We start from the raw sequence: 8439 nt of genomic DNA on the forward strand, positions 1-8439 counted from the left end.
AAATTACAGATTTCCTCTTTTGGCTAAGAGTTGAAACAGGGGATCTTTTTCACATCTCCATCCTTTGTCTTCCACCAGAATCACGCAGACATTTTCCTGGAGGAAAAGCTCAATCTTAGTCTAATATGAACAAAGCAAACAGTTTGAGTTAAGTCATAGTTTATCTAGTTTAAAGCTTTTCAAACTATACATGTTGGCAAGCTTAGCTGAGCACCTACTTTTTGAAGCCGTTTCATCACTTTTATAGATTAGAACACATCAGACTTTCCTGAAAGGAATGTTCTCTAGTATTTCCCAATTTAAATAGTCTGTAACGGAAAATAATTTCTGTGTCATATTTAGACCATAAAAACTGGACACTGTTGTTGATTCTAAGTTAAAGTTTACCCACACTTTGATCAACTTGTATGACTAAAAATGGGATAAAACAATTTATTTGGTTAATCCTGATTAATCAATGCTTTAATTGATAGTTATCTAATTTAACAACTGAGTAATGAACCCTATGCACAACTCCACTACTTTGTCTTCGTCTTTCATTACTGGCTGAACTGATTAATCCAGGTGTGTCTCACCATGGTTACTGAGGTTAGGCACACCTGGATAAATCTGTTCATCCAGTAGAAAAAGATAGGAAACAAAAGAGATGCCTCCATTTCCAGAAATAGTGGAGTTGCTCTTAGAGCCAATTGCTAAGTGAAGTTTACAAACCCAAGAAATACAATTTCTTTGAATAACAATCCACTCTGAACGGTAATTAATCCAAACCTGTACAAAATATATGTACAGTTTGCATTTAAGATGAAAATTTCTAATCTCTATCCAAAGCCCCTCAAGTGGACGTAGCTTTATTTTGAACTGGTTCAGGTTCTGTAAAAAATGAAAAAAAAAAATCCAAAAATACACATTTCACTATCTGATGATAGATCAAAGACAAATAATGAATTAACAATGTAAACTTAAATTGTAAATAAGAAACCTTTTTTTTTTAATTATGCTCAAGCCTAGGTTTAAATGTTCAGTCTGAGTTTATTATAAAGATTATTTTTTTTCTTTTTAGTTTATTGAATATAAATGTAAGAGGAAACTTTTTACTTCTTTATTAATATTTTACCAATCGGCCGGGCAGTTCTTACTCTATGGGCTGACTAATAGGATCAGAGAAAAACAGCTTTTTTAAATGAAAAGTTTCCAATGATCAAATATGTTTGATCAACGATTTGTCTGCATTTTATGGTAGATGTTTGTCCCAGATTAACTGCATAAAAAACACCCTAAGCCTTCTGAAATTCTTGTAGCAGAAATTAGTTTTAAACAGTCATACATCATAGTGGTATATTAGCTTCAAATAGTTTTAATGATGTTTAATAGTGTTTGTTAAAGAATAAAAGGAAAATGTTTTCTGCTATAAAACGGTCATTCCACATGGATTTGCAGCTTTATGTGACTTTTTGCCCCCTGGTGGTCAACTCACTCCCGTCTTCAATATTTGATGTTTCAGTTTAAAACACATTTGTCAGAAACAAATGTTATGATGCAGATCTGTGGGAGGAGAACAGCTGGATACAAATGTGACTCGATTGTGTTTTTAATGGCTTCTTTCAGCTTAACGGCGTCGTTCCGCATGATAATCTGGTTCTCATCAAGATGAGGCCGGATGAACACGGACGCTTTGGCTTCAATGTGAAGGTGAGCTTTAAATTCAGCTGTTCATTGGTTCATCCGTCAGTCTGCAGCCTTTCAAAAAAACAAAAAGCAAATCTGTGCTAGTTATTAGATTTTAACATAAGTTTTTATCTCCAGGGTGGAGCTGACCAGAAGATGCCTATCATTGTCTCTAGAGTGGCTCCGGGTACCTCAGTAAGTTAAAGAACGAGCCTCTCAAACACCTGCTGCTTTTCCGATCAATAAAATCTCCCTTTCATCCCTGTCTGCCTCTTCAGGCCGACCTCTGCGTGCCTCGCCTTAACGAAGGTGACCAGGTGGTCCTTATAAATGGGCGGGACATCTCTGACCACACTCATGACCAGGTGGTAATGTTCATCAAAGCCAGCTGTGAAAGCCACTCTGGAGAGCTGATCCTACTGGTCAGGCCGAACGGTAAGTTCTTAAGATGCAACATAATCTGATAGTAAATACAAACCTCATAACATTGAAAACATCAAGCAGGGGGAAAAATGGACAGAACTATTAAACCAGCATTTTAAGAAATTAACCCTAAGCATAACCTCAATTATTTTACAAAGAGAACAACCCAAATGTTTTGGAGTGATAATGAAACTCTGATCTCAAACCCAGAGAAAATTTAGCCTCAGCACTGGAAAAACGATCTAGAAATAAGTTAAAATTTCTTAAATTAAGTGTATTTATCCTATGATTTGCCAATGGAATGAGTATGTTTACTCTTAAAATGATATATTTCAATAAAATGCACTTGAAATAAGACAATACAATTGCATTTTCTTATTTTAAGTGTAAATTGTCTTAACCAATTGGCAAAATATCTCTTACCTTCTCAGTTTAAGAACAAATGCACTTAGATTTTGATTTTTTTTCAGTGAGGTCTCAATCTACAGGAAATAGTTGTGTGATTTGTTTTCTCCTTGTCTTTCAGCAATTTATGATGTAGTGGAAGAGAAGGTAGACTCTGAGCCAGAGTTTCAGTACATCCCAGAGAAATCCCTGCAGGATCCCACCCAGCTTGACCAGCATGCCTTGAAGGACTCCATGATGGCTTTAAAGGAAGGCCTGAGCAGTGGAGCCATACTGGCTCAGTTTGATGTGAGGAGGAAATTCACTCCGTCTGACTGACTGCATTAATCGGACAGGAAAAGGTTTATCTCCCTGATGATCTCCATCTTTGGTCCCACAGCAACTGTACAGGAAGAGGCCGGGGATGACCATGCTGTGTGCCAAATTACCTCAGAACGTTTCCAAAAATCGCTACAGAGACATCTCCCCATGTACGTGACCTCGCGTGTCTTCATGTTTCCTCTATTCACACTCTCTCCTGCTTCCTTTCATCATGAAATCTAAATCTCCCTGTTCCCTGTTGGTTTTTTTGCGCTCCGCTCACAGATGATGCCACACGGGTCGTACTGAGAAGCGCGGACGACTACATCAATGCAAATTACATCAATGTGAGTTTGTTTCTCCTTAATCAGAAGCATGACCTTCCTTATCTTTTAAAGCTTCAGTGTTTCTTACCTGTGATAAAGATAAAAAAGTGATGACATTATCTGATATATGACACGTCCCTCTGTGCAGATGGAGATTCCTGCATCCAGCCTGATAAACCGCTACATCGCATGCCAGGGCCCACTGCCCAACACCTGCCCTGACTTCTGGCGAATGACCTGGGAGCAGGGCTCGTCTATGGTGGTCATGCTGACCACACAGGTGGAGAGAGGGCGGGTAAGTTATATCCCCAGGCATAGGGGTGTAATAATAGTTTAGTATCGATGCATCGATCCAACAGCCGACGATCCGATGCATCGACACGTCCGCAAGAGTATCGATTCATGGTTGTTGTTATTTTTCCTTCACTCTTTTTTTATCCATTTTCTCCTGGACATAATTCTGTCTCCCTTGCTGCGGTGGCACTAAACCCTCCTACAACGCTTCCTTTAGCCACTACCGTCTTTCCGCTTGCACACACACACTTGCGTAAACACAGAGGCATTATTATTTTTCAGTGAATGAGGTTTTTCATAGGCCTAGGGGGAGTACAACTTTTCTACTTCTGTTATTTGCTGTTGTTTCTCAAATAAAATGCATAACAATAATACAGCTTTCATTGATATATTTACAATTTTCTAGCCTGTAAGGTAAAAAAAAGAAAATTAACCAATTATACGAATTGTATCGTATTGTGGTGTATTCTTGAGTATCGAACATGATCTAATAGTTTGGTCAGGAAATTGATACTAAATCGAATCGCCATCATAGGTTTGATTTTCGCCCCTATCCCATTGTCTAAAAGACCTCCGTTTCTGTTAACCATTGATTATAAAGACCGTCTCATGTAGAAATATGTCAGTGACTTGTTTTTGTTAATTTAGACTGTTAAACCAGATTAAAAAGGACAATGAATCCTGGAAATTTTATGTGAAAATCATGTCAATCAGACATTTAACGTCCCTGATTCTCTTCATTCATTCATTCATTCATTCATTCATTCATTCATTCATTCATTCATTCATTCATTCATTCAGTTTTAAACAGCAGCTTGTGAAAGACAGAAACCAGCATTACATAACAACAAAGAAAGCTCCAGAAGCAGAGCTTTGCAAGCTCTTAGAGAGAGATCTGATCTGCAGGATCCTCTGTTTTTGCAGGTGAAGTGTCATCAGTACTGGCCCAACCCAGACAGCAGCACCTCCTACGGAGACTTCAAAGTCACGTGCCACAACGAAGAGGGCAACTCTGCCTTCCTGGTTCGAGAGATGACGCTCAATCACACACAGGTAATCAAACACACAGACACACACACTGATTAAACCATCTAGGGAAGGAGTCGAGAAGGCTCCAGATACTCTCACCCTGCTGAAGACCCCGAAGAGGTGTGTTGCCATTATGACCAGTGTGGGCTGTTCTTTTTCTGGATCCCCACGCCGAGGCGCCGGCTTCATGCTGTGGGTTCTGGTTGCCATGACAACACAATCATCCCATTCAGTCACAATGCAGATACAGAGAAAAGATGATCTAATGAGGAGAGCGAGGAGTAGGAGGAATATTTACTTATTTTTTGCTGTTTTTATGGAATATGTTAATGAAAAGTTGGCTTTGTTGGCATGTTTAGGCGCTTCGAGCTTCAATGATGTGGTCCTAAACGTTAAACTCAAACTCTTCTCCATATAAGACAAACAGAAAAAAAGGATTACTGTTATATATATGAAGTCATTTATCATTTGTTAAATGTTCTTTTTTTCTCAGAGTGAGCAGCAGAGAGAACTTACTCAGCTACAGTACCTGGCTTGGCCCGACCACGGCGTTCCTGATGACTCCACTGATTTCCTGGACTTTGTAGCTCTGGTACGAAGCAAACGGGCTGGACAGGACCAGCCGATGGTGGTACACTGCAGGTACAATTGTTTTATTTTAAACATACAAGTAGTTTTTCATGGCATTGAGAGACACTTTCAAACACATGTGAGCTGCAACAGCTGTTAAAGGAGCAATAATTAAAAAGGACTCCTAATGTTTTAAATCAGAACAATAAATAAAACATAAAGCCCCCCTCTTTTTGTTTGCAAAGTCTAAAGAGAAAATTAGCTAAAAAGTACTGCTACAGTAATTTGTTATGCAAATACTTTTAAAGGATGCAGTGGCGTCTTGGACATTTTTGAGACCCTGGGAAGTCTCATATGCTCAGGAAGTAAGCACAGGCTTCTTATCGAACCGCAGTAATTCAGCTCCATACCTTTAAGTTTGAATGAAGTCATTGTTCAAGCGGACGATTGTTTATAGGGAATGTTACTTCCAGGTGACATCAGTTCATGACTTAAAACAGAACAGATACAAGTTGAAAGCCACATCACTTCCATATACTTCCACAATCCCAGCTGCATGAGCTTAAAGCTCGCCTAGATGCTTTTCTCAGTGGACAGCCATGGTTTATAAACCTGAAGAGTCTGCGGGGCAAAAATAAGTATGTTGATTTTAAGGGCAATTCTATGTAGAGAATCTAAAAGCAACATAGCAGCATGACTTAGGTTTGCTTTGTTTAATCTGACTTCTTAACCATTGTCCTATTGAAATGATTACAGCACCACATTGTGTCTACATTATACATTCTGTTAGGAGGAAACCAAACAGCATATTTGCAAACACCTCAATTTAGAGTTGTGGTGATTTGGGCGCTCATTGGTCTGATAGTTTAAGTTTTGCTGTCTCTTATTAACAGTTGAAGTCAGACTCAGAGTTCACTGCAGCGTGAAAGACAGAAAAATCACTTAGCAACTATAGCTTGTCTTACCATATGCTAGCTTGTCTTTGTACAGTTTTTGATTTTCACCCACTGCTGTTTCATTCTAAGTTTAGCTTTGTTTTAAGAAGAATTTTTAAATGTTTTTCTCTATTGTATCTTAAGTAAATTAAGAGAACATTAAACATGTTTATTTTCTTTACATCCTGTTTTTGTTTTGTTTTGTTTCAGCGCTGGCATTGGTCGAACAGGGGTTCTTATCACCATGGAGACTGCGCTGTGTCTCATGGAGTGCGGTCAGCCTGTGCATCCTCTAGATATTGTCAGAACCATGAGAGATCAGAGGGCAATGATGATACAAACGCCTGTAAGTAGACTAGTTAGCGGCTTCCAATCCTTCCTTGTTTCCTACTCATATGTCCTTCGGCCTACCTTATATCTTACCTTCCTCCAATCTGTGTTCTTTCTTTCAATGCATCATAGAACCATTATTTTCTGTCTTGTGTTCATTTCTTTCTCTCCTTCTATGTTCCCTGCCGTTAGTCCTTCCCCCATTTTTTGTGTTCCTTTTCCTTTAATCCTTCATCATCACCAGCCGCTCTTCCTTCCTTTTTTGTGCCCTTCCCTCTATATTTCGTCCATCTGTCCCTTCTCTTCAAAAGTGCCAACCTGCACCATATGTCAACCCTGCTTCCTGTTAAAGTTCATAGGAATTTTAATTAAATCTTTGTTTTTTAAATTAACCTTAATGACAATTTTTTTTAGAAATCCTGGAAAGGTTACAATAAAAGCATGTAGGAACCCTGGAATCAGATTAACACTCAAAATGTTCTCATCTGTTTTTTCTTTTACCCTATCAGAGCCAGTATCGCTTTGTGTGCGAGGCCATCTTGAAAGTGTACGAGGAAGGTCTGTTTAAGCCTCAAGCACCAGCCGTCTACCAGCATAAGGAAAAGCCTAGGGAGGAAAAGGCTGAGGAGGAGAAGAAAAAGAAAGAGGACAGAGAAGAGACTGAGAAAGTAGAGGACGAGGCAGAGGCGGCTGTGGTAGAGCTGCTGGAGGGAGGCCTGGACGAAGAGGACGAGGAGGACGATGAGGAAGTGGAGGTGCTGGACGTGGGGGAAGTGACGGAAGAGGAGGAGGAGGAGCCGAGCGTCGCCAGCTGCACCAGCGTGACAAGCGAGACCAGCGTGAATCCAGATCCGGATCCTGTTCCTGCTGACCCTTGACCTAAGCGTGGAGGTCACCAGGACGAGGAGAAAACAGAAGCACTGTTGCACTTTATGCTGACAAAAATGGAAAAAAATTGACAAACAGAAATGAAAATGATGAACAAAAACGAGAATTAAAGAAATCCAGCTGTGTTGAATAGGTACAGTGATGCCGTGTTTTTATAATCAGGGTTAGAAAACAGGTGTAAAAAACAGTAAACAGTACGAAAAAATCAAGTACGGATTGGGAAATCGCTGTAGTGCCATAAGTCTAAAGGGGAAGGGCTGCCCAGTGGATGAAAAGCTCCCCAACCGTTTTCTTTCTCTTTTTTTTTCTTACCCAAAGGGTTGCCCTGTCCCCTTCTGAGCAAGTTTGCCAGGTGGACATGCCTTTTTCTAAGTCCTTTTATCTGATAAAGAGAGAAATCTTATCTTTTGTTCCTCAGAGTATTTATTGTGTTTTTAGTTTGTGTCCAACCCTGTCCACTGAACAAAAAAGCTCTATGTTCTGTTTGTTTGTATGAGTGTAGGGCTTGATGCTCTCCTGATTCAATCTTAGCTAGTGATATAGTGTTACTCCTGCTCTGTTCTGTTTTATTTTTTGGCTTTTTGTGTGGCGGGGGGGACGCAGTGATTTAATTTATTGTATGTGGTTTGATCTTTCTCCGCTTTCTTGTCTACGTTTCTGACAGCATAGACTCACAGGTGGACAGCTGAAAGCACTTTCTGGTTTCTTTTCCTCCACGCAGTGGTGAGCTAGGTACTTACTCGCTCTCCGTGCTGTGGTTTTCGTAGCTTGGACACACACATACACACATACTCATAGTTTGTAATCCTCAGGGCCTTTGTTTACTGGAGATCTCTGTTTCACTTTTGCAAATATTCCCAGCAGTATTCAGTCATCCAATACAACTTAACAGGCTTAGACAAACAGAAAAACAGTTTCCACAACTAGAATCTAAACTCAACACCTGGGATCCCGTCTGTTTGGTGTTCCTGCTGAAGTGTCCTTGAGCCAGACACGAACAGTAAAGCCCTGTCTCATTCCAGTAGACGTCTTCTATCTGATCAGAATGAGTTTACATCTCGGATATTTCCATATATTTCATGCTTTTGTTTGTTTGTTTCAGGGTCGGTTGAAGAGCTGCTACGAGTTTTATGCAATCAGTATTTGCTGTTTTTTCTGTTGTGCTTTGACAGAAGGTGTTATAATTAGCTGATTTAAGTCTTTAAAAAGCTCCTGATGTGAAAAGTCTGACCTGTGTTGATCTGTGTCCTCCCTCATAAAAACAAGCAAAAAAA

At 39.7% G+C, this 8439-nt stretch overlaps 1 protein-coding gene across 3 annotated transcripts in view; it reads left to right on the top strand.

Moving 5' to 3' along the window:
- The window catches only part of ptpn4a (protein tyrosine phosphatase non-receptor type 4a), a 101795-nt gene extending 93356 nt beyond the window's left edge, over positions 1–8439 (top strand). For all 3 annotated transcript variants that reach the window (XM_038290256.1, XM_038290258.1, XM_038290257.1), the window contains exons 17-27: positions 1606–1689; positions 1804–1860; positions 1944–2100; positions 2615–2781; positions 2873–2963; positions 3079–3140; positions 3268–3414; positions 4338–4466; positions 4936–5084; positions 6158–6293; positions 6787–8439. In XM_038290256.1, coding sequence (XP_038146184.1) covers positions 1606–1689; positions 1804–1860; positions 1944–2100; positions 2615–2781; positions 2873–2963; positions 3079–3140; positions 3268–3414; positions 4338–4466; positions 4936–5084; positions 6158–6293; positions 6787–7155 — 1548 coding nt within the window. In that variant the 3' untranslated portion in view covers positions 7156–8439. The remainder of the gene's footprint in view (positions 1–1605; positions 1690–1803; positions 1861–1943; positions 2101–2614; positions 2782–2872; positions 2964–3078; positions 3141–3267; positions 3415–4337; positions 4467–4935; positions 5085–6157; positions 6294–6786) is intronic.

The sequence above is a fragment of the Cyprinodon tularosa genome, unplaced genomic scaffold, assembly GCF_016077235.1.
Source record: "Cyprinodon tularosa strain WSP-4 unplaced genomic scaffold, ASM1607723v1 ctg278, whole genome shotgun sequence".
Taxonomy (NCBI): Eukaryota; Metazoa; Chordata; class Actinopteri; order Cyprinodontiformes; family Cyprinodontidae; genus Cyprinodon; species Cyprinodon tularosa.